This window comes from Pogonomyrmex barbatus, unplaced genomic scaffold (assembly GCF_055798465.1).
Source record: "Pogonomyrmex barbatus isolate J1 unplaced genomic scaffold, ASM5579846v1 scaffold1, whole genome shotgun sequence".
In the NCBI taxonomy this organism is placed as follows: Eukaryota; Metazoa; Arthropoda; class Insecta; order Hymenoptera; family Formicidae; genus Pogonomyrmex; species Pogonomyrmex barbatus.
Genome location: NW_028297098.1, coordinates 23,735,250 through 23,761,817, shown reverse-complemented (window position 1 = coordinate 23,761,817; position 26,568 = coordinate 23,735,250). Strand labels below are relative to the sequence as shown.

Genomic DNA, 26,568 nt, shown 5'->3' with positions numbered 1-26,568 from the left:
TTTCATCCCTTCTCCCTACCACGGCAGAACGGCAGTCGTCCGAGCGATCGCAGTTCGAACACGCTAGCTTGCGGATCACGAAGGGTCTGTCCATCCGCCGCTTCCATCCTCGCAGACGATTCCTCTTCTCGTTCCTTCGAGAGCCGTCCGGCCCCTCTCTCTTTTCCCTTTTCTCTTTCTCTTTCTTTCTCTTGTTTCTCTCTCTCTCTCTCTCTCTCTCTCTCTCTCTCTCTCGCTTTCTTTCTCCTCTCTTTTTCTTTCTTCTTCTTGTTCTCGCGTCTCCTCTCTTTTAATTCCTCGCGTCTGTTCATTTCGAACGACAGACGTTTCGTCTCACCATCGAGTTTCGCTCGATTTCTTCAAGTGGATACGGCGCGTATTGGTCAGACTGACATATCGTATCGCCACCGCGACATCCTCGTTTGCCGTGCTGTTCGCGTTTGGTCTCGGTCGCAAACGTCACAACGGGATGACTCTTTGGCAGACCAGGCAGTCGCTACCACGCATCGGTTGATAGGAGGTTAGTCCACAGTGAAATACTCGCTTTTACGTGGGTACACGTCTCCCTCTCAGACCGAGCCTCCCTCTCTATGCGTATTCGCTCGATGGGAGATCGCACACGGCACTGCTCCGAAATCTCTATCGACAGTCCAGCGCACGTAACGACACACCCAGGCCATGAAATGTGCACCATCGTGTGTGCCTAGGGCAACGGCGAGCCTTGCTTCGAAGTCGCGTTCGACGCTGCTAGATCAATAATACCCCGCGAGGAAAACTCGTACGCGCGGAAGCTTCTCGGTCGGCCAGGAGTTCGCACCACTGTGCGGTCCGTCTTCGCGAGCATCTCGTTTCTAGAGCAGTCTCTAGAGCGGCTCTAGAACACGATGACTGTAATGTCGAAATGTGATTGAGACGGATTCCACATGCCGTGTGGAAACTTTATCGTTTGTCATAGTTTAGTGATGATAATAACCGTTTGGCAAACTAATCAATGGAAATTGACGGTAGTTGTATATTCTTATTACTTAACAATTAATTACTAGTCAACGATAGATGTAATGGATGGAATTTAATTATACTAGAATTGACGATAATTTTTAAATCGATGATTTCTTAATTATTACACTTAACATTAACTAAGGAAAATTCTTAGGAGACGATCTATTAAAATTAATAACTGAATTAATTCAGTTGGCGTCTTAAATCTATTATCCATTAGGCTGCTAGCTGATTTACGCTGTACTAACAGATCAATGGTAGTCGTTAGTCTTCCCAAGGCTTCAGCAAGGTAATTTCTGTTGGTGAACTGGACGAGGAAGTCGGATTCTGCTTCGGTGAGCGTGGAAGGACGCACGTAGCGGTGTGTCATAATAAATCGAGGCAGCTATCGATTTTTTACGTGTGCGCCTCGTCAGCTTGAATGTCGAGGATGAACGGAAACGTTGCCGAGAATATCGGCATCCGATGGGACGCGAAAGCCAATCGAATGACGGGATTATACGATTATATCTGCGAAATTAAAAAAAAAACATGGCTTTTTATTCAGCTTCTATAAAGTTCTCTTGCGAGTCGACAATAATAAACGTGCACTATATAATAAAACACATTGCAGGTGCGATTGCAGTTGGAAAGTTATAGTTAGTGTGCAAAAATTTAAAGTAATAATGCGTTAAAATCGAACTTTGACGAAATAACAATTTTTATTATACTTATATTATTACTTATAATATATTTTTATTACTAGTCAATTTCTAGTGGACAATTTTCTTTTTACGCAATATTAAATACAGGCACAGAATATCTACAGAATATTTACAGTTTTATTTTTATCAAATATTTCTTAGTAAATTAGGATTTTTATTATCTTTTTATAAAATAAAAATCCTAATTTATCTATATTTTTAACTTTATTTTATTTTGATATATCAATTACTCTCTTTGAAATCTTTTCATTCCCTATTTTGACATTGAAACAGCAGCTATATAATATTTTTTTATAATATTATTAAATATTCTTTATTTCAAAATTAATTTCTGAATATTTAATAACGCAATATACAATATTTGTTGAAAAAATGTTATAATAATAAAAATATTTTACTATTTTACTATAAATAAAACTGAGTAAAATAGTTTTCTAATAACTAATTAATTAATTTTTAATAAATATTTTTAAATAAAATATTAGTAATAGTAAAAATATTTTACTATTACTAATATTTAATTAATTAGTTATTAGAAAACTATTTTACTCAGTAATTACTCAGTTTTATCTTTCTTAACTTAGCCAATAATTTGTAATTATAACCAACACATGTATTCTGTATACAAATCTGATAGTTATTTTAAAATTATATATAGGTGATACATAATGATTTGTATTATCGATTGTTTCTGTAGCGTTGTTAAATAGTAAAGTTTTACGTTGGGCGATGTTGAGATAACAAAATCAGAATCTCATAAATTATAGACGTTATAAATCGTTTCTTTCGACATTTTTCATTTGTAATTGGAAAGTCACATAGATCATATTGCAAACAATGTATATGTACATACAAACCATGTATAATGGAAAATGAGGAGTGCATAGGGCATAAGTATTGTTGTAAAATCAATCTGCATTTGGTCTTTGAAATGGAATGAGATTTTTCTGCGTTGTACTTTGTGAATGGTATATCAACGACGACATCGCCATTCAAGCTGTTCACAAAACGACTTATCGACCATGCCGGAGATATAGCACACTCGCATTTTAACGCACGGGAAAATGTAAAGTCGCGTTCTTTTTGGCATTTGCTTTTGCGCAAATCTACGGAGCAGAAACAAAATTTAAATTGCATTTATACATTATACATTTATCGATCAATATTCACTCGGAATTTCGTTTATAACTGAAATTATTGTGTCGCGTAATGGCTAAACTATGAAATATATAACATATTTTGAAAACTATTCAGCTGGAAATTTTTCGATAAATAGAAAATATGTTTTTTTAGCAAAAATTACATGAAGCAAATTAATATAACAAATTTTCAGTCTTTGCCAATAATTTTGTAAGTATATTGATTCCGATAAAAATTTTTATCAAAGTAAACTATTAGAATTGTTATTAAATTATTTTTTACATATGCTGTTACTTTATATAAAGTGACAGCATATGCAAAATTTTCTTAATCGTTAAAGAAAATAATATAAAATGTGATTTTTACATATAATTGATGATAAAAACTAATTATAAAATACTTATAAATTATAACTATATAATTAATTTTCTTATTATTATACGCGAGATAACATTTATCGCTGTAGGAATGTTTATTTACATATAAATAATGTGAGAAACCCAATCGTTTCTGAGTTTGTATAAAAAATATGTTATCTTCTAAAATATGTTAAATTTAATATAACGCAATATGGAGTACGTTCTGCTAAATAAGGCCAGTAAAAATCAATATATTTATTCTTTCTTTATGGTTCGATACAGATAGTACTCACTTGATTATGACTGGTTTGATCTTGATAAGAAATACTCGTACATAAACGATAAAAATAATATCACAGTTTTTACGGCCGGGTCTAACTTTAACCCTCTTACCCCTTACCCTCACTTTAATGTAAAAGTCCAACAATATAGAAAGGGTATAAGAAAAGATACAGTGTCATCCTCGAAATAATTATCTTATCATATATTTTCGTATACTCAAAATAATTCGCTAATGCTTTTCTTTTTTCTCTTTTGCGTTTTTCTCCGGGATATAATTTTTGTTATAAAGAAAATCAATACACATTTTTTTCAATAAAGATATATAAACAAGTGTTGCAAAGAAGCGACAAGCGACTTGTCGTTTTGAAAATTGTCATAGGATTGATGGAAGCGACGTGCGCTATGATAATAAGTGGATCAATGTGCGCCATATTTAATAAGCGCAGATAAAGGAGCGCATCAATGTCGAGCTGAAAGCATTGGCATATGCCTGGAAATTCGATTGACACGGCATTTCCTATCACCAGCCAAAGAGCTATCTCCATCGGAGATAATAACAAAATTTAAAGTGACGTTTTTAAAAAATTATTATAATAAACGTGACTAGATAATGAGAATATTATATTTAACATCGAGTCAATCGGTTACTATAATTGAACTTTTTCTTATTCTTGTTATGGTTAATTTTACTTTACTATTACATTATATGTACTTTTTTTCTCTTTTTTTAACATTTAAAAACTTTAATATGTAAAACAAAAATTTTCTTAACATTAATAATTTACAAGGTTATGTTTTCATTTTAGTTAACTTTTCAATTTATAAATATTGTTTGAAGATGTGAAAGTTTTTCAATATATTTCGATATATTTGAAATTGAGATTTAATTTTAGATATCAAAAATTGTGGAAGAAGTAATAGATACTTCTCTTAAAAAATTTATCTTCTTAGAAAATAAGAAGTTTGATAAGATCTACTTATTTAGTCTTTAGTTTAAATATTTACTATTTTTAAATATTTTTAAATATTATTAGCATTTTAATAGAGAGCGTATTCTGGAGCGTATTAAAGTTTATTTAACGAGTTGATGGAATGTAAAAAAAATGCACCGATAATATGATAGTAATTATCAAAAACTGAACAAACTAAACAAAACTAAATGCGTCTTATCGATCTTCAATAATTCTGATACTGAAATTTCGTTCCTACGAATCCTTATACAATCGCTAATATTAACTTAAATACTAATAATAATTAATTTAAAAAACTTTTTTTTAACAGATAGTATTGCAAAATATTTTTTAAATAAAAATTAACTCTTTTATAAGAATAGGAATATTTTCGAAATGTAATTTCGTTAGACATCTTGTAAAATTCTAAGTTGCAGCTTCGATCATTCATTTTTTAAATCCGACTGCGAATCCATTTAGAAAATGTGCCGCAATGGCACGCCGCTAATTACCAAAACCGAAGGCTACAGCACACACGTAGCGTCGGTTATCGATCTCTTCGCGTTTAAGTTTGTAGTAGAAATTTCGCGTCGCGGCTGCGGCGCAATCGTGTCCCGGATTCTTCTCCTCTTTCTCCACCACCCCGCGATGCCATTTCGAAACTTTTCCTCGTGGGTCGCGTTTACACGATCCAATAAGTTAATCGCCTATACCGATATCTATACTGTTGTACATGCGGGATTAGTATCTTAACTTGATAAACTTCGCGTCGTGTTACGTAATCCGCTTCTGATCGCTTTTCACCTAACCCGCGACGTCGGCCTATTATTTCATTTTTGTCGCTGTCGAATATTATTTACGAGCGTTTACCCATGTTTCAACTAAAATTCAGTTTGTATTTAGTGATAACAGTGACTACAAATATCAGTTTTTGCGTGTGATATATAGAACTTCTAAAATATAAAGTAATATAATATAAAATAATAAAATATGTACGCTATATTTTTCTCTTTCAAAGTGTATAATCAGATTTTATAAAAAATTTTTGTAACTATTTTTTAAATATCTTCGCAATAAAGTTTCTAATAGTAGATTACTGCGCTGAATACCGGACGTGAACACTATAGTCAGGACGGATTTACTTTGATAACAAATCGCTTATGTAACTGAACAGATTGGCAAACAATATCAATTACTAATCTTTGTATAACAAGAAAGATAATCATAAATTAACAATGAAGAAATGAACAAAATAATAAATAAAAATTATGTATTATTTTATTGTTTTATAAAGTATCTTTATACTAGAAATATAATTATTTTACTTATCTTTTAATTTTATTTTGTAGTTCCTATTACGTAATAGTAATTAACTTTTATTATTTATTTAATTATTTAATTATTTTTTTTTAATTATTAATATGTAAAGAAGAATTCTATAGTTTTATTATATTTAATCCGTTACGTGCTATCGAGATGATTCTGAAGAATTATAATTGCAAATGTAAGAATTATAATTGCTAATTTAACTATAATTATCAGCTGAATTTATCGCTTACATAATTATTTTTCGTCATAATCCAATCGTTCGTCGAGCATTTTATGAGAAATATTTGCTCCGAAAAAAACAAGTTTTTCTCAAGAATTTGAAGAACTTTGAAAGTCTCACTCCCATTTGCATTAACATATATGAAAAAATATGTCTCCTAATTTAGTCTAGATTTCAACATGTTATTACAAGCATCAAATTTCAAGGAGACATTTTTATATATTTTTTTGTCAATTAATTTGAATCGTTATGTTATTATAAATCCCTCTATGTCAAATGTGTTACTTCGTTTTGTTACATATTCATCGTGTCTGCATACGAATGTATGTCGAGCGCATATCTGATAACGGCACACGTTGCTCTACATTGACTATCCGCTTTTACGTATCTCGGACCCACAATATTTCACTTTCCCAGCCCAGAAATCGCGCGCGCGTGCTCTGTATCAATGTTACAACGGTGAAAACATTTGCATTTCTGGGTTAGGCATTAACACGCCCGTATACACGTGCCTTTGTACGCGAACTGGACTGTATATTGTTACAATTATGAGTAACGATCATGCGCGCGCGCGCGAGAGAGAGAGAGAGAGAGAGAGAGAGAGAGAGAGAGAGAGAGAGAGAGAGAGAGAGAGAGACAGAGCTGCTGATTACATACCGACTCAAATAAATTTCATTTGGAAATTAAACCAGAAACCATGATTCATGTTCTATTCCATTAGTTGGATGATGTTAATTATGTCACGGTACTCTTATTTATTATATCACATCATAAAAATATTTTATTTTAACTCTTAGTTCTATCTTCTACTTTTTCCTTGACTGAGATCTGTGAATTTGTTATTAACTTCAATGTTTAAGATTAGTTTTTTTCCTTAGTTTTCCTTAATGTCCACAGTTAAGATTTTTTATCGTTTTATCGTTAATTATAAGATTAACAAAGAGTGTATGTAAGAGTTCAGAGTTCAAGGGTGCTCAATATGTCTGGAGACAGGAAGGATTACAAGTGTCACAAGAAAATGTCTTTTTCTAGATATTATCATACACATACAATAATAAAATTATTGTGTATACTACATGTTTCTTCTATTTATATACTGTTTGATGTTTGGAAAAATCTACTGTGATCCTACAACATAGGAGCAACAACATAGGAATGTAGAATTAATTAGATCCTAATTAGATTGATACAGTAAAAAGCAATCTGGAAACAGAAAAATAATAATATTAGCATTATAGTTTTAATATTTTTATATATTTAATATACATAGTCAAAGAAGAAAAGTTCTGGGATTGACAATACTGCACATTATGAAACAAAAATATTATCATATCATATATGTGATGTGATAGCGACCACGAGCTGACAATGAGATGTTTTTTTAATTGTGTACAAAGTTTTATAGGATTGGTCATACTTCATGTATTTTTACATTTTCTTGTGTCCGGAAATCATGTCACAGCTGTTGTATAGATATTTGATAAAAGTTACTATGATAAAAAATTGCATTAATGATCATCTATAATAAAGTATTACTAATAGAAATAAATAAATACATAAAGAAATGTGCCTATACAAATAAAAAGCAATTAAAATTAAATTTTTGTACAATGTAGTCGCTTAAGAAATTTTTTTATTCAATTTTTTCGCGTTTGAGAGATTCAGAAATTTCTTCGCAATTTTTCAAGCTTTCTCGAATAGTTTCCTAATTTCCTCCAATTTTCCAGACGTATGCAACTCTATTCGTTCACTCGCCGTTAACACGGCCGTGTACACGCGTGCGTACATGTCGCGCGAGTGAATCAGGTATCCAGCTCGAAAGAGAAATGAGAGGAAGAGGAAGCGAGAAGGACGGTCGGCGACAATCGATATGTGTGCACTGTGACGGCCACGCACGTCTTTCTTCCGTTCCAGTTCGCTTTCTGCATTCGCGCTGAAAGCGCGCGACATTGCACGCGGAAATCGATTGTCGCGTCTGGAAAAATTCCAGAAAGGAGAAAGAAATACATACACGAGCTCGTCTCGTACACGTCTCTCTTCTCTTCGATCGAGGGATTGAACCTGTTTGCAGGTCAGGACTCGGTCGTGGACTTCACTTTTCTTTTCTCTCTCTCTCTCTCTCTCTCTCTCTCTCTCTCTCTCTCTCTCGCTTCTCTTCTCGTACGCACTACGGATAGCTTTCTTCGCTTCGATTTCGCCAGCCGGAAGTTCCTTATCGACGGCTTCTGCGCGGTTAAGTCCTACGGCACGTAGTTGCCGCTCGCCAACTGAGTTTCCCTTCCAAGCTCTAACAGTAGAGCTTTACTCACCGAGCGATATGTGACATTGCGCTAACGTAATGCTTTGTATTACGCGTATATCCGTGTACGTGTAAAAAAAAACAGATAAACTGTTTGAAAATCGCGAATCTGTGCAAATTATTATTAAGAAATATTGCGGAAAAATTTGTAGAAATTGAGACGTTGTGGAAATTATCGTAAACTTTTCAAATGTGACGCAATGATGAAATGATTGAAAGCAAAGGAATACATCCAAATGTAATGTAGATAATATTAGTTAAGTTATTATATATACATACATATTGCAAATGTTGCAATATACGTTTAGGCAAATTAATTTTATAATCCATTAATAACGATCGTGATAAAGAGAGAAGGAGATGGAATAATGAATGAGTAAATAAACAAGACAGCAATAATTTCTAATAACGATATATTAAATTAATTAGCAGTTTATTTTTTACTTCTACATTTTTTTAACTTTTGCGCAAAGATTGAATCATTAATTTTGTTTTTATTAATTAATTAATTTATGAAGAATGAAGGTACAAGATGTATTATTTTAAATCGATCGTGTCAAGTCATACGGAAGTAATTCGCCAACTAATTTTACTCGTCAAATTCATTTCTTCGTTAGAGGCAAACGATGAATGTTCCTCCATTAACGCAACCGAGCTTGTAATAAGTCATCCATTTTTCGTAGCACGTGTCTGCACGTGTCAGCTCATTTAAACTCGCCCGAGAATGTTATGCCATTGAGAAGGATCTGCCGACATTTCCATCCATCTCGCGAAACATCTCGTTCGAAATTAAATCCTTCGGTGCAAGTATATCAACACATAATGGCGTAATGACGTTTCGGCGATATTAAATAAAAATTGAATTAGTAATCGAACTAAGCATTATTAATTTTGCAAATAATATTTGCAAATTTTGAAAATACTTTAACGATACTTTTTGAGTTTATTGATAAATTTTTATTCACTTTTTAATGAAAATTTATTTGGAAAAATGATAATATTCCTAATTTAAATTATGAGATATTAAAGATAAAATTTAAAGGCTGAATGAAGAAGATGTCATTTTACACTATTTTAAAAATATATCTCATATATGGAAATGTGTCCCAGATTTATTGAAATAAACTTTTAAAATAAAAAAGTGCATTTTGTGAAAATAGAAGTGTGATACAATTTTAATTCTATTCTGTTTAACTTCAGGTCGACATTAATCTAATGGAGATTTTATACTTGACATTTATTAATCGTCGACAATTTAATATTAAAAATTGAGAACTTGCGAATTGTAACAATAATTTTTCGATAATACATTATACAAAAGATTAATCTCTTGTATTCGTTGAAAATAATTTTAAATATCTTTCGGTCGAGTTGGCGTAGCCAACGTTGTAGAAGCTCGTGGATTTTATATGTAGCACGATTCTTGTTGACGCGATATATTTACAAGGACACTGCATTCGAAGATATTACGCATTTTCACACATCGATGCGCTTTTCCGATACCGGCTCGCTCGAAGGCGAGTCCCTTGCAGGACGGAAGACAGCTTAAATCGAGTGCGACGTGTATGGCGCGCACGCGAGGATGTGGGCGAAGGACTGTATATTATTACAGGCACACATCAAAGAGCCGGTGTAATTATCGATGGACTTGTATCGCGCATACGGAGAGATTAAATGCAATTAAGCTTTACCACCCGTAGCCCACGATCCGTTTTACGCAGAGAATATTATGCTGTCAATAAATACGGGAGCGTATTTATACAATTGAAAAGGTCAATAAATTTTCGTTCGATACTTCTCTCTCTCTCTCTCTCTCTCTCTCTCTCTCTCTCTCTCTCTTTCTCTCTTGTAAGCTCGTTTGTAAAAGAAATTCGACAGCTGATATACATTTTATAATTTGAACAAATGCATTTCTAATAAAATAATACAAATGAAGATTAAAAAACATGGAAAATTATTATAATAATTTATGCCAAAGATTATTTGAACACTTGAAACATTTATTATTTCTTAAGTAGATAAATTATTTATATTCCATATTTTTAGTTATAATTACGTTTTAAAGAATTACGATAAAAATAACAGTGTAATATAATTATTTCTCTAGTATGTTAAATTGCTAGATTATACACATTTAATTTTACAGTTGCATAATAATCTCTATATTTCTCAGATCTTTACCTACAACCATCACTATGAATTCTCTAAAAGAGTAGATTGAATCTGCCCGAAGTAATCCAACAGTCTTAAGAAAGGCACTGAACTTTTCAAACGATCAATTATGATTAAGATAGTCCCGTAAGCTAAAGCTGCGCGTACAGAGTAAATCGACAAATTCAGTTGTCTCTCCAACGAATTATCAAAATTAAATCCTCGTTTCTATCAGAATACAAAAATGGTTGATTTTTTTCGCTGTCGCTTTTAGTAACTGTGAATAGCATTTTTGTAGCAGGATGCTTGCCAAAGTTTATTCATGGAGAATACAATCTCGGTCCAGAATCTTGATACATATAGAAAAACAGAATTAAGGATAAAGCCTCAAAGGCTCCGAGTCCTTTTGGAGCTTTCGTGATGATGCAAAGCACGGCGATCCCGACATTAGTGGATTGCGATTCGCTATTTTGCGCGTGACGGCGCAACGCGATTAGGATAAACGGATAAACCATTTTTCTTTGCTTTTGCGTATGACGGCTTGCAATTATGCGAGCTGCAGCTCGCGTCAAATGCGCGCCTTTGCGCGAAAGATCAGTTGGAAATTGCAGGAACCTGAAGGCAAATTTGACACGCAAAATTCCACGCTTATGTTAGACACAACAATGGACGTAACAATCGTGATAGTTGGCACAGCGGTGACTATAACTTGCTCTGTATTTAATTGGAAATTCTTAACTTAATCAAGATAATTGATTAAGCTGTACGTTTAACGAAATAATCTAGCTTTGTGCCAGAGAAATAACATTTTTATTTCCTATTATAAAATGCATTAATCCTCAGTTATACAGTTTAATATGATTAACTACTAGAGAGAAACTTATTAATTTCATTAATTATATTTTATTATATAATATGCTTATTGCAATGTGTGTGAATTTGTTTTTATTATTTTCAATTGCATTAAATAATAAAAAATGGTATAAGACATTTTTTCCTCTCTTTTTTTCAAGATAACCAGGCTGATGTTCATAGTCAATTCTTACATTTAAGATTATTTTAAGTACATACTTAAAATATCATAAACATACCGTAACAATAAAACCGTATAAGCATCTTACGTAAGATATTACGTAAGATAATCTTGAAATAAGAACGGATTATGAATACTGAACGTTTAAGAATATAAGGAAATGTTTTTGGAAAAGATCTTGAACGTCATTTTCGCGTTTGGCTTATGTGAAACTTTCTCTTTTTTCATCAATCAATATTATATCAAAAATAATAAAAATAAATAATATTTCAGTTTTCTAGAAGAGTACGTGACTAACGCTACGAAAGTGATAGAGCACGACGGCTCCGTGACCACGTAAAGCGGCTGGACCTCCTGTGAGGGGGAGGTCGAGAACCGCCTGCGAACTCCATAGAGCGTTCTTAGGCGATGATAGATCCAAGTTCATCCGAGGAGGAGAGTGAAGAGGATCAGAGCACCCACCATGGAGGCGGCGGTGGCGGTGGCGGCGGCCGTGCCGGCAGTGGTAGCTCTCACGGTTCCCGCCGTCATCCCGGAAGTATTGGAAGCGGTCCGGGTTCCGGTAGCGTTGGCTCGCTCGCCTCAGGTCTCACCGCCTCACCAGGTGGTCCAAACCATGTGGGCCCGCCGAGTACCGCGAGCAGTCATGGACCTGGAGGTCGTGCCGTTGCGGGATCGCAGGACACCGCTGGGACTGGTTTGGACGTGCCCAATCTCACCAGCGCCAGGAACTCCTTGTCGCCGTCGATGAGCGCAGCCCAGGATGCTGCAAATTATGCTCAGAGACCTACCAGTCCGTCTCCTTCGGTGGCCAGTGAGAAAACGGAAGCGGAGTTACAAGTACGCAAGTGCATGCAATTATTCTCATTTTTATTTTTAGCCAAGAGATCTTCAAGCTTATCGTGTGCTTTTTGTTTTATGCGTTTGAAAAAGCATATATAGCAAAAGTGTAAAATGTATATCTGTGATATACATAAAAAAATAATGTGATAAAAAGTGAATTTCTCTAGAAAGTGAAGTTGAGTTTTTTAAAAAGTGATCTAATATTAAAAATAATAATAATAATTTTAAATTTAAACGGTTGTGAGAAATGTCTTGCTTGGCCCAACTTCTTTCGCGACGAAAAATTGATAACAAAATAATTTTTAACATTACATGCTTTATTGCTGCTACAACTTTTTACTCAACAACTTATCCTCAGGATAAGCAAGAGAGAGAGGAAGAAGAAAGGAAAACCCGGATCCAGCTTTACGTTTTCATATCTAGATGCATCGCTTATCCGTTCAACGCCAAACAACCGATGGACATGACGCGAAGACAGATGAAAGTAACGAAGCAGCAATTGGAGACCATTTGTTCTCGTTTTCAGGTAGACAGTTTTTTTATTAAAAGAAAAAATTAATTAAATTTCCATTGAAGACGAATATAATGTAAAATAATGTTATAGATTTTTTTCGAAAGGTCTTTCGAAATCAAATCTATTTATTATGGTTGCCAATTTATATTTTACTCGAATAAGAATATTGCTTAAATACTCATTACGTGTATTTATAATTTTATGAAATAAGAGAAACCCTTCGTGGCGAATAGTCGTTTTTTGAAGCCTTATGCAGAGTCCTATAGTTTAACCTGTAACCTTCACCTTCGCCGTTCTTAGATATATCGAAGCTGTACGATCGCATTAAATTATTGGCCGCTATAAATATAGACCGTTCCCGCTATATCAACGTAATCGTATTTCATGTCATGTATCATTGCGTGAAATCTACATTAATTCTTTCTATATCTTTCCTTGGATATGGAAAGATAAAATAAGATTTTGATTCCTTTTTCGTATAAAAATATATGTTTATATCGTATATAGAGGTAGCCTTTAGCAAATTATTTTACATAGTAATAAAAGAACTAACTTACAAAATTTAGAATTTTTTATAGCACAGTTTGACGAAAACAATGTTACAATATAAAAAGACACCTCCAGATACATCACTTGTAATAAATGTAAAATAACATTAATGTGAATTGCAGAGTTTTTTGAAGGGCGAGACGCAGATCATGGCCGACGAGGCATTCCATAATGCCATACAGAATTATTACGACGTATTCCTGAAGTCGGATCGAGTGGTGCGAATGGTGCAAAGCGGTGCATGCTCCCAGCTCGACTTCCGCGAGGTATTCAAGAAGAACATCGAAAAACGTGTTCGGAGCCTCCCGGAAATCGACGGATTGAGCAAAGAGACTGTGCTTACGTCCTGGTTGGCCAAATTCGATTGCATTTTGAAAGGTACTGGTGACGAAGACACCAAAAGGCCTTCCAGGATGCAACAGCAGTCTTTGAACTCGGAGCTGATACTGTCGAAGGAGCAGCTATACGATATGTTTCAGCAGATTCTTGGCATCAAGAAGTTTGAGCATCAGCTTCTGTTCAACGCCCTCCTGTTGGACTCAGCCGACGAACAGGCTGCCGCCATCAGGAGGGAGCTGGACGGTCGCATACAGAAGGTCAACGAGATGGAGAAGGTATCGTGACGGTTGATTTTTCTCATTTTCATTTGGGCTTTTATTCTATTTTAATGCTGTTTCATTTTGGACATGGATACGTTCTTTCTATCTGTTTTATCGCTGATATTCCACCGATCGCTTCTGCTCATTCCTGAACGCCGACCGTTCCTTCTTTATCCTTAGAACCGCAAGCTCATGCCCAGGTTCCTCCTAAAAGAGATGGAGTCGCTCTACATCGAGGAGCTCAAGTCGTCTATCAACCTGCTAATGACTAATTTGGAGTCGTTACCAGTCTCCAAAGGTTCGATAGACAGCAAATATGGGCTGCAGAAGCTGAAGCGCTACAACCATCGTGGTGAGCGCTCCCGCTGCCGCGGTCAGGGTTCCCTCGCTAAATTGGAGGGCGACTCCGCCGATTCCGATCCCCAGCTGACGAAAATGGACGTCGGCCTGACCTTCCAGCTGGAAGTAGTCGTAATGGAGGTCAAGGGCCTCAAAAGCCTAGCACCCAATAGAATAGTTTATTGCACCATGGAGGTGGAGGGCGGCGAGAAGTTGCAGACCGATCAGGCCGAGGCCTCCAAGCCTATGTGAGTAAAGAAAGAGAATCAACGATCGGAATCCCGATCGCGATACACCCGACGGAGGGTCAGGACCGACCGCATCATTCTCGTCCACGGGTCCTATTTATAGGTGGGACACTCAGGGTGACTTCACGACAATGCACCCCCTGCCGGTGGTCAAGGTCAGATTGTACACCGAGAATCCAGCGATGCTCGCGTTGGAGGATAAGGAGCTGGGCAAGGTGATCCTGCGGCCCACTCCGCTGTCGTGCAAAATGCCAGAGTGGCATCGCATGAACGTGCCCAAGAACTGCGCCGATCAGGATCTCCGCATAAAGATCGCCTGCCGCATGGACAAGCCGCTCAACATGAAGCACTGTGGCTATCTCTACGCGATGGGCAAGTCCGTATGGAAAAAGTGGAAGAAGCGGTACTTTGTGTTGGTCCAGGTCTCGCAGTACACATTTGCGATGTGCTCATACAAAGAAAAGAAAAGCGAGCCGTCGGAAATGATGCAGCTCGATGGCTATACAGTGGACTATATCGAATCCGTTTCTGCTAATCTCATAGTCGGCATGGATTTGGAGGGAGGAAGGTAAATTTTCCTCCCCCGCAGAGAGCGAGAAATACCTAAATATCCCCGCTGCAGCAGCATGCTCGTAGTCGCACAGACTCATAAGATTATCGATTACAATCGTTCGTCGTTAATTATTAAATTTTTATTAAGACAGTTTTCATTTTTAGTAGTAGAAATTTAATTAAATTTTTTTATTAATTTATTGCAACACCACACGCTATTAAAATATTCTTTAAAAGCTTCAAAATAAGAAAATTTTAAGTTGATTCTATAGCAAAAAGTTCAAAGTAGTATTTAGGAAAGCAATCAGCTTTCGATTAATACTTATTAAATATTTTATTAAATATTTTACATATCAATTTTCTAACGTGATCGAGCAAGATATTTCACAGCTAGCGGGCGAAGATGGTCCATCCCAATCGCATTATCGCAATATCGCATTATCGCAATCACGAATTGCGTGTATTCGACAGGTTTTTCTTCAACGCTGTGCGTGAGGGCGACAATATAGTGTTCGCCTCAGATGACGAAAACGAGTGTCATTTGTGGGTAATGGCGATGTACCGGGCGACTGGTCAGTCGCATAAGCCCACCCCACCGGTCTCTGTGGCTGATAAGAATTCAACTATCAGCAAGATTCAAGGTGATGCCGATCGCGCGAAGAAGCATGGTATGGAGGATTATATCAGCGCAGACCCGTGCAAGTTCGACCATCACGTTTTATTTAAGTATTTGCAAAACTTGATCCTGGACTACAGACTGAACGATCCTTACTGTTCGCTCGGCTGGTTCTCACCTGGTCAAGTTTTTGTACTGGATGAATACTGCGCTAGGTAATAGATCTCGTGTTTGTGTTTTGTCAAGAATAAATTCGGTTCTTTTTTTTTTATGAAGCGTAATATTGTTCTTAATGTATCGTTTGTTTCTTCATTATCTATTTTACACAAGTACGTAAACGTATTTTATATCTTAAAAAAAGACGCATTTAAAAACGAGACATTAAAAAGATAATAAACTCGTGATGCATTGGCGGTTAATCTTTTTCTTTCATTTTTTGTCCACGATATCGATTGAAATGTATTTTCTTAATGATAGATATGGCGTACGCGGATGTTTTCGGCATCTTTGCTACCTTCATGATCTGTTGGATAGAATTGATCGTGGGATCATGATAGATCCGACTTTGATACACTTTAGTTTTGCCTTTTGTGCCACTCATGTCTACGGCAATACAACATCCGCCGATGGTGTGGGCTCGATTACTCACGAGGAGAAAGATAAATTTCTCGAGATTAAGGAACGGCTTAGGCAGATACTCGAAAAGCAGATCACCAACTTTAGGTAAGCAATTCTAGTCTCCTATTGAACTTGGTGAGAATATAGTGTAAAAGAAAAGAATAATTTTCTAAAGATTACGTTAAATGTTATTAACTATATCCTAACTATTTCCTTGCAACAGATATGGTTTTCCATTTGGACGTCCGGAAGGTGCGTTGAAGGCAACTTTATCTCTCTTGGAACGCGTTCTCATGAAAGACAGCGTGACGCCCGTGCCGCAGGAGGAAGTGAAAGCGCTGATAAAGAATTGCTTGGAAACGGCGGCGCTAGTAAATTATACGAAATTGTCCGCCGAAGCGAAGATTGAGGATGATCTCAGTGGCGAGGTGTGCGTGCCTCCCAGCAAGAAGCTGGAGGATCTCATACATCTCGCCGAGTTGTGCGTTGATTTGCTCCAGCAAAACGAAGAACATTATTCGGAGGTATTAGTTGGGTTTTTAGAACTGAGTGTCGATTCTCGGGGCTCTCGAGAGAGAGGATCAGCATGCCTTGAAACACGGACTTGGTAAGGGTCCGCCACCTCCTCAGAAGACAAATGCGCGTTCGCAGCTCATTTCTTCTCGTCGTTGTAGACAATTGGCTCGTAGATAATCGCATAGAAAGCTTCTATTATCACCGCGAAAATCGCTTTCACGTAGAACAATCGTTGAATCGCAGACGTCGTGAGGTATCCTTTTACAATTGAAAGATGTTCACTTTTTTGCAGAAAGATAAGAGCAACACTTTATTTTTTTTAATTGTTGTTACATCTCTCTATTCGCATACATGCCATGTATATACATGTATATCATGAAACGTGTCACAAAACGATAAATAGGATAGATGTATCAAAGATCACCATTGATTTGACACTTATTTTCGTATTTAATTATCGTATAACTATCTCTTGAAGAATCCAAAATCGTCACAATGATTTTCTCGATCAATATTCTTCTTCCATTATTAGAAATACGCGTCAAAATACTTTTAGTACTTTTATTTAGCAAAGGAACTGAATAATTCATTGCTGCGTCTATCCTAAGACTCTACACGTTGCTGCGTTTAGTTCAAATTTAATTTCACTCTCACTTCTCACCAGATATCTTTCGCAAACGAGTGATATTTCGTTGACATTTGATCGTGATACTTCTCCCGGCGTCTCACTCAAATTAATAATCACATTGGAATCTTAGAAGCAGCAAACGCTTTCGCTTAGCATCTCGCGCGAATTTTTCCAATCGTTTTCACACGCATTATGAAGTAGAAGTAGTGTCTTCTGGGTACTCGAGGGCCCCGTGCTCAGGGTGGCGTCCCCATCACCCCGAGCTAGAGAAAACGTGCCCACCGTATATGTACGACGTCCAATATTTTCACGATCCGCTCCTACTACACTGTACCGCAGGCGTTCGCCTGGTTTAGCGATCTTATGGTGGAGCACGCCGAGATCTTCTGGTCGCTATTCGCTGTCGACATGGATAAAGTACTCGCAGAGCAACCGCCAGATACGTGGGACAGCTTCCCGCTGTTTCAAATACTGAACGATTATCTCAGGACCGACGGTGAGTTTAAATTTCATTCAGAAATATAAATAATTAGATATTTTATTAACTTTTTTCTTAAATATATATCAAAGAGATTTCGATCCTTTGAGATTAGATCTAAAAGTTTTATAACATAACTGAAAAATTTAACTTGCACATAGATAATTTGAAAAATGGAAGATTTCATCAGCATTTGCGCGACACATTCGCACCGTTAGTGGTGCGTTATGTTGACTTAATGGAAACGTCGATCGCTCAATCGATTCATAAGGGCTTCGAAAAGGAGCGATGGGAAATCAAGGGCAACGGTTGCGCCACATCCGAGGATCTCTTCTGGAAGTTAGATGCGTTGCAATCGTTCATCGGTGGATTGCACTGGCCTGATCAGGAGTTTAGACAACATCTTGAGCAGAGATTGAAGCTAATGGCATGCGACATGGTGGAGTCGTGCATTCAAAGGACCGACGCGGCCTTCCAACAGTGGCTTAAGAAAGGCGTGACTTTCATCTCTACAGATTACATCATACCGTCGGAAATGTGCGCTATGGTGAACGTTATTTTGGATGCCAAGAATCAGAGTTTTAAGCTTTGTACTGTCGATGGTGTCGATGTGGTAAGTTCATTCGGTAGCTGATTCTCGGAAAAGTCGCTGAGGAACGCGATGTAACATCCCGCATTGTCACTTAAAAATAATCTTAATGTAAACTTAAATATGATATATGATAAAATCCATGAATATCATAGTGCTTTATTTGAGCTTCATTAATATTTTACTTATCTAATAGGATCAAAGTATTGAGAATGCGGATATGTATTACAGTAGAAGATTTATTGTATAATATATATGATACATACATATTGTTATTATTAATAATCAAAATAATATTCACATTAATTATGTTACGTAAAATAGCAATGGTGTTGTTGTAATATTAATTGCCTGACAGGTACACTCTGTATTAATTAATGTCCGTGTTTCTAGCATCAATATCATGCCAAGATTGATGACATGATTGAAAAAACATCAGCGGGAATGAATCAAGGAATGATTAATAAGCTTATAACGGTATTAGAAGCGACGCTTTCTAAATTATCTCGTTATGACGAGGGTTCTCTTATTGGCTCCATTCTCAGTCTTACGGTATTCATTTCGTTCGGATTATTAAAAGAACCAAAAAGAATATTTTAAAAATTAGCGGAATGATTTTAACAATATCTTATAATTTGTTGTTCAGAAAGTATCAGGAAGTGGGAAGGAAATGGGACAGGCTTATGTAAACTTTATGAGAAACTGTATGGATCAGATTCGCAGCAAAGTCCTCGATGAATTGTGGATCTTGACTTTCTTTGAGGTAAGAGTACGCAAAAATATATATTTTTGATTGCGATTGTACATCTGAAAGAAATTTTAACGGTTTTGACACATTTACATTATTAGAGGATATTTCAAATTATTTGATTTGCGGTATTTTTTAGCAATGGTACACGGCGCAGATACAAATGCTGTGTAACTGGTTGTCTGAGAGACTTGATCATAGCTTGCATTTGTATCAATGTACCTGCTTAGCTCATATTGTGAAAAAGATCTACTCAGACTTTGAGCTTCAAGGTGTCATGGAGGAGAAACTCAACACGAAGACATATCAGACTATAGACAAGAGGATGAAGACGGAAGAAGCAACTTGTGCCTTAACCATGAGCGCTCAGAACGAAGAGTAAGATCTCTTTTTATCTCCAATATTAAATATACTATAGAAAATTTGCATAATGGATTAAAAAAATATATATTTTAATAGTGTAAAGACTTCCTTTTTGTAGAATACTAATATAGCTATAAATTTGTATCTTTTCGAAATATCTTTCTCATGTTCTAAAATTAAAAGTAAAAAAAAAATTAGAATTACAAATTTATTTAATTGCATTAATTTCTTGCAATTTAGAATGAGGAATTTTTTTATAAGCCGAATAATATATTTTGCTACTGACAATACTAATTAATCTTTTTTTGCAGAGGGCTTTCGGAGAATGGCAATGATGACGAGGTGGAGAGACCTAAGACAAAAGTGACGATCGTTGAAACGATAACGGAAGACGCGAATTACGTGGCTAATCTAAGCAACGTCACTTCGAACGTTGTCGGCAAAGTCGGTAGCATGTTTGGCAAGGGCATCGGCGGTCTTTCTACAAAATTCGGCTCAGCCAGCAATTGGTTCTAGTTATTGTTTCTAGCACTCTGCCAGTAAACCTTACATTCGACTAGTACGTTCCTTCGTCTAAATAAGGGGTTGCGAACGGGAAGATTTCTAAAGGCATAGACAGTACCCTATAGGCAGTACGATGATCTAGAGTTTTGTCCATATAAACGAATGGTACGATTAAACGATGCAATCGATCAGATCAGTTGGCTTTTATCGTCTAGCAAATTATTTTTGGTTTTATTGCGGATTTCTCTTTGAGAAAGGCTTTCGGCCGTTCTCCGCGACGTCCGACGCGCGGAACTACAAAATTACTTACTGATTAATCATGATCGAAGAACTAATTGTTAATACCATTTATGTTTACTTAGTCGTAGTTTTCGAATTTAAAATAATAATGCATATTAGACGTAACAACACGCGCGTTGAGAATTACAAACTTGTTGTCGGCTCGTTTCAATTAACCGTTTATGTTTGATCTCAGGTAATAGCGAAAATATAGTCAAAATATATTCGGAAAGGCTGATTGTGCAAGAATATACGCACGATATAGACGAGAGTAAACGCGTAGATATCTAATCATATTACAAAGGTATATGTATATAAACGTACATGTGCATATGCAACGTGTAATTATGAGGTATTCATACATTCTGTCGTGGTCTGCATGCGCCAGGCTAACGTCGTTGATATATATTTAGCTGAATTGTCAGAGCACAGAATGCAGATGCAGATTTTTCCTAGTCTGTGTACCGCGAGTTGCTTTTGCGGATTTAGTTGTCGAAGGATAAGAGCACGGACACGTATTTCGCGTAAGTTGAAAGAGATTCTCGGGTCGATTGCAACGTTACTTGGATGCAGGATGTGGGACCGCGAGAGATAAAAACGTGAAAAATTCCAGAACATAGAAAAGAGAAAATGGGTCGGAAAGAGAACCGCGATTAAAACGAAACTGCTTACCGAGTTAATTTTGCAACCAACGAGGCAATGCTTTTTCAACTGTTAGGTACGATCGCTGTTATCTGTTGGATGACCATTCGCCTGATACCCGAACGGAAGATCTCGTATTATCATCAAAATTTGTTACGAAACGAAAATAAGAAAAATAAGGAAGAGACAAGTTGTGACAGAAAATACAACATACGAGATGGCAAAAATTCTGTCAAAAATTTCAAGCACAGCTTTTTGTGAATCCAAAATTAAATATGAATTTTTTATTATTTTCCATATATATATATATATATATATATATATATATATATATATAAAATTCAAGATTAAAACGGTAAAAACGTTTTGATTGCAGTTTTGATGAACACATATTTGCGTAAATGATTGATAGTTTTCCAAATGGCAATAAATAATAAGCATAATAAGCTCAGTGTTTAAAATTAATTTAAACACGTTGTTAATTAGTTGCAAGTCGAATGGTCGCTATCAACTATCAGAAGCAGTGAGCGTAATAGCAAGTTATTTCTTATCTGTGTTATATTTATGCTAATTTATGTTACATTATACCATTATACTTGATATCGATATATATTAGCGTATCGTCCACGGATTATAATATAAAGAAGATAATCGTGATTTTTTTATTTGCGAACGGAGAATAAATGCGAGCAAGTGCGGAATTTTTCTAGCAAAAATCACTCTCAAAAATTAATCAAAGGATTTTCCCTTTAAACGAACATTAAAATTTTTGTTTTAAAGTTACTCGATAACAAGAGTTTTTTTTATAAAAATCATATGATAGCTATCAAATATTCTGCGGAGTAAAGTTTTTTCAGTATGCACACTAAATACATTGTGCGTTCACTTGACAATTGTTCATTCTTAAAAATAATTCTTCATATATGTGAAAAATTTTTTGAAATAATATTAGAAACAATATCTCAATTGTGTATTTTCCACAACGTTTATTATCGAGAATCGCTATTGAGAATAATTCCTAAGATCGGGATATGAGAACGAGTTATCCGATAATAATGAAATACTTTTAATTTTGCTCTAATCGCAATGGAAAGAAAGAATATATCTTTTTTAGCTTTATTTTTCTCGTTATCAATACTATGTCGATACTATTAACGTCCTGTGAAGAACAAGTGTTATGTAGGTTTATATTGCAAGAAAGCCTTGTCTCTCGATCACGAGGTGCATGTATATTTTCAAAACCTCACGATATAACGTTCGTATATCAATGGATATTTTTATTCAGCTTGATATAAACTCTTGAAAGTGCATCAAACGCGAAAGTATAACAACGAAGCAGGATGAAAAATGTATGTCCCTGGAGAAATTATTAGTTATGTTGCAATATGTCGTAAATAAAGTTATTTTGTGTATTTTTTTCGAATCAACGCGTAAGACAAATCCTAATAAAATCATATTTATAACTATCAAGCTCCTCGAGCTTTCTCTGTCTACCTCAAATCCTAAGAAGCATGTCACTATTTATATAAATTAATTTTAGAGCGGTGAATTGTAAGAGAAGCAAGAAAATAATATAAACAATTTAATAAAACTATAAAAAATTTATTTACAAAATTTCTAATACATTTCTAATACAAATCTTTTATATTTGGGATAAAATGTGCAACAATTGTTTTTTCGAATTAGATTTCAGATATTTCTATATAATTTGCTCAAAATTATATTTGTACGACATTAAATTTAAAACAAATATAGATCATGCTAAATTGTTTATTTAACACACATTTTTCAATTTTGTCTGATTAACGACAGATTACATTTTTCATCCTATTTCGACGAGTAAGGCAGTAAAATTAAACGTAAAAGAAGGAAGAGAAGAAACTATAAAATGTTAGCAGTCACGCGAACGCGAGGCGAGAGATTTACCATTCGTTTGTACATACTTCACCGGTGGCGAAACGGGAAAGAGTAAATTTTTTATATGATACTAAAAAAAAAAAAAAAGAGAGAGAGAGCTCACACGAGAGCGGAGCGCGGAAAAATCTTACCGATTCTACGTTACGCGCTCACGTTACAAAAGCAAGAGATCGCATTTGAAGAGATGACTCGGCAGCCTGTATTGACGCGCATGGATGTGTGCAGCGAAAGCAAATTCTTAGGGGCGATGTTATGCTTTTCATCGTCGATTTCCGAACTTGACAGAATATTTTTTGATGCATCGCACGTTTACAGAGTAGGGCGACGAAAGGCGAGTTCCCTTTTTCTCTCTTAATATTTTTAGTCTTTCTCTGTCTCTCTCTCTCTTTCTCTCTCTCTCTCTCTCTCTCTCTCTCCCTCTCTCTCTCCCTCTCTCTCTCTCTCTCTCCCTCCCTCTTCCTCTCTCCCTCCCTCCCTCCCTCTCTCTTTCTCTCGCCAAAATTTGACAAATACATGCTAGTTTGCGAAAGGATGAAATAATTGTTACATACTCCATATATAGATTCTTTTAATCTCGATATATTATTACGTATTATTGGCGCGCGGATTCCCTGAGAAAAGAAAAACTCTCATCAAATTTTATGAGACACAGTTACGTATGTTACTTAATGTTACTTTTGATATGTCTCGACTTGCATACGAGAGTTGAATTGAAGTTACATTATGGACTTTTCAGTTTGATTAGAGATTTTTTCCAAAATTGAGACACGCGAAATGCAACAATGGTGCCTGATGAGAATGCCTTTATCATGCTTCCAATTCAAATTAAGATTCAAATTAGGCTTTTAGCGTTATAATATTTTATAATATTTTTAAAATTTGTGACGAGAATTATCTCGCTATAACAAAATACAACTTAATTTAATTTTGATTATCTTAAATCAACTAATCAACCGATTTAAACTTCATAGTCAATATATTTAATATCACATAATTTTATGTTTGATTAAAGAAGAGACAGACTACAAGAGAAAACAAGAAACGGATCAGAAATTTGATGAGCATTTGTTAGCTTGAATGTTTCGCCACTGGCATCACAGCGATCAGCGAAGCGTGATGTAATTGCACGACTTATCATCGCGATGATGTATATTGATATCGATTAAGTAAACGCGGCCTTACATACACCGTAACATGATAATTGCACGTCGCGATCGCGAAGAGATTCTACGAGAGCGGAAAGCCAGGCGCGAGCGAGATTCATTTTAAGCTCAAAGAGAGCAAAAGTAAGAGAAGGAAAATGAAAACGAAGAAAAGGAAACGAAGCACGGGGAATTTGAAACGTTATCAAAAGTAAAAAAAAAAAAGCTAAATTATTATACTATACTTATCGATGCTAACGACGTTAGAATTATTATGATTATCGTGGTTATTCTTACTATTGGTAATTCTCCTATACTCTATGACTAATTAGATTAGAACAGTTAATGATCTCTCTCACTCTTTCTGTCTGTCTATCTGTCTGTCTGTCTGTCTGTCTACCTATTTATCTGTCTATCGATCTTATCTCGATCTGTCCGTCTCTGTTTGCTGCTCCGTCAATAGTAATTCTTCACCGATCGAACTTCGATACGAACACTTCTGTCGCCAGCTCTCTCCACTTGTCTCTTTGCCTTTCTTTCCTTCTCGTTCTTTGTCTTTTTTCCTTTCTTTCTTTTCCGTCTCTGTTTTTCTACTTGATACTTATTTCCTTTTCTCTTTTTTTTCTCTTTTTCCTTTTCTATTTATCTTTCTCTACTTTGCGTTGAAACTGACTTTACTTGAGCCGAAGAGATGGTCTTTTTACTCTAGCCAGTGTTCTAGTCGATTTAACTTTTACTCAACTGTTGTTCTCTCGTTAATAAAAAGTCCGACAAAAAAACAAAACAAGATACAGAAAAAAACAACACATATCCCGACACTTTTTATTTCCTTCTCAATGATCGGCTCGAATTGATCGGCATTCTGTCGGTATCATCTAGTCATGCGTTTTTCATAACAAAAAGAAAAGAAAAAAGAATAAAAATCATTCGCTTTCATTGTTTGTCGCCCACATTGTTAAAATCTAGAGTGGAGGGTAAACGCGGTATGAATGTGTGCATTTTTTGTAAATAATGACATAACGTGCATACGCATGTAACACGCATCCTCATCGTAGCATCGTCATTGTAAGAGAAGAACAATCGAAAGAAGAGAACCTTGTAAGGAAAAAAATGGAATTCTAGAACAAATTCGATCTCAATTTCAATTATTGAAATGCAGAAAAAAATATGAAAAAAGATGAAGAAAGATTAAGTTTTCCGTCTTTTCTTTTCTTTTTTTTTCATTTTAGATATAATAACAAAGATCAAATTCTCTTTAATTCCATTTTTTCTCGCAGGGAGACGAAAGAAAAAAAAAATGAAAGAAGCACGAGTTTCATTGTAAATAAACGACGCGTAATTTCAAATTTTCGTGTCATCGTCTCACCAGTTTCTAAGTCCGCGAAAAAAGAAGAGAAAGGAAGGGAAATGGGAAAATTGTTTACTCTTAATCGGAATAATGAATTGATATTAATCACCACCTGTCTCGTTTTCTCTTTCTCTCTCTCTTTCTCTCACACACATTCTCTCTCTCTTTTTCTCTCTCTCTCTTTCTCCCTTTCTCTCATTCACCCTCACTCATCGGGACATCAATCGCATCTCTTTACTCGACTGCAAAGCGGAAACGACTGTGATCTAGATTAGTGTTACACATCGCATGAAAAAGAAGAAGAAGAAGAAGAAACAGAGGATGAAACAAAAGAAAAACAATCGATCGATCAGTGCGACATCGACCATGATCATGACAACGTAGATTACGTGAATGTCTCGTAGCGATTAAGTATTTCTTATGGACTCTCATGCATATACATGATATATATATATATATATATATATATATATATATACACACATATACACACATATTACGTGCGCGGAGAGAGAGGCTATGCGAAAAAAAAAACGTTCTTTTCATTTTTCCTTTTGTGGAGCATTTGTGTAAGTAATTTGCATGTGGGGCAAGAAAATGCAAACGCATACATGTAATTGCAATTAATAAAGTATACGTTGTAAAATGTAACATGCCATGTAGCTTGCATACCTTCATGTTCGTTTCGTATGCGCTCGTCCATCTTCATCTCGCGCTTCTTCTCGTGACATCTTATGCATGAATCATCCAGCATTCCTGGCATCCTGATGTTACAAAAGAAATCGAATTGAAATACGATTTGATCAGTGTCAGTTTTATGATTTGTAATACTTTTGAAAAAATTTGTATGCGAATGATAATAATATTCAGTAATATTCATTCATATTCATTTCTAACTTCATGTTTAATGTTCTTCATGATTAATGTTTTAGCTCGTAATAATTTTATTTGGATTTGCTTATGATATGAAAGATATTTAACTTCACAAATTTGTGGAAATTTCTTTTTGGAATGATTCAATACTATCATTTATATTCTTATTAAATTCTGATGAATATTACGGAATATTA

General features: G+C 35.4%; 1 protein-coding gene across 4 annotated transcripts; it reads left to right on the top strand.

Moving 5' to 3' along the window:
* The first annotated feature begins 58 nt into the window (after positions 1–58).
* Cadps (calcium-dependent secretion activator 1) lies at positions 59–26,149 on the top strand. 4 transcript variants are annotated; one of them, XM_011650015.3, is made up of 15 exons: positions 59–520; positions 11,740–12,306; positions 12,668–12,835; positions 13,495–13,986; positions 14,152–14,558; positions 14,662–15,126; positions 15,582–15,941; positions 16,204–16,449; positions 16,568–16,868; positions 17,828–17,984; positions 18,128–18,579; positions 18,949–19,107; positions 19,202–19,318; positions 19,443–19,681; positions 19,978–26,149. In XM_011650015.3, the coding sequence occupies exons 2-15, from the start codon at positions 11,875–11,877 to the stop codon at positions 20,180–20,182; spliced, it is 4,200 nt and encodes a 1,399-aa protein (XP_011648317.1). In that variant the 5' UTR covers positions 59–520; positions 11,740–11,874; the 3' UTR covers positions 20,183–26,149. The 4 variants fall into 4 exon arrangements, with proteins under 4 accessions (XP_011648317.1, XP_011648313.1, XP_011648315.1 ...); XM_011650011.3 differs by having other exon boundaries at positions 16,568–16,870; positions 17,818–17,984; XM_011650013.3 differs by lacking the exon at positions 59–520 and adding an exon at positions 7,909–8,054 and having other exon boundaries at positions 16,568–16,870; positions 17,818–17,984.
* Positions 26,150–26,568: the final 419 nt, after the last annotated feature.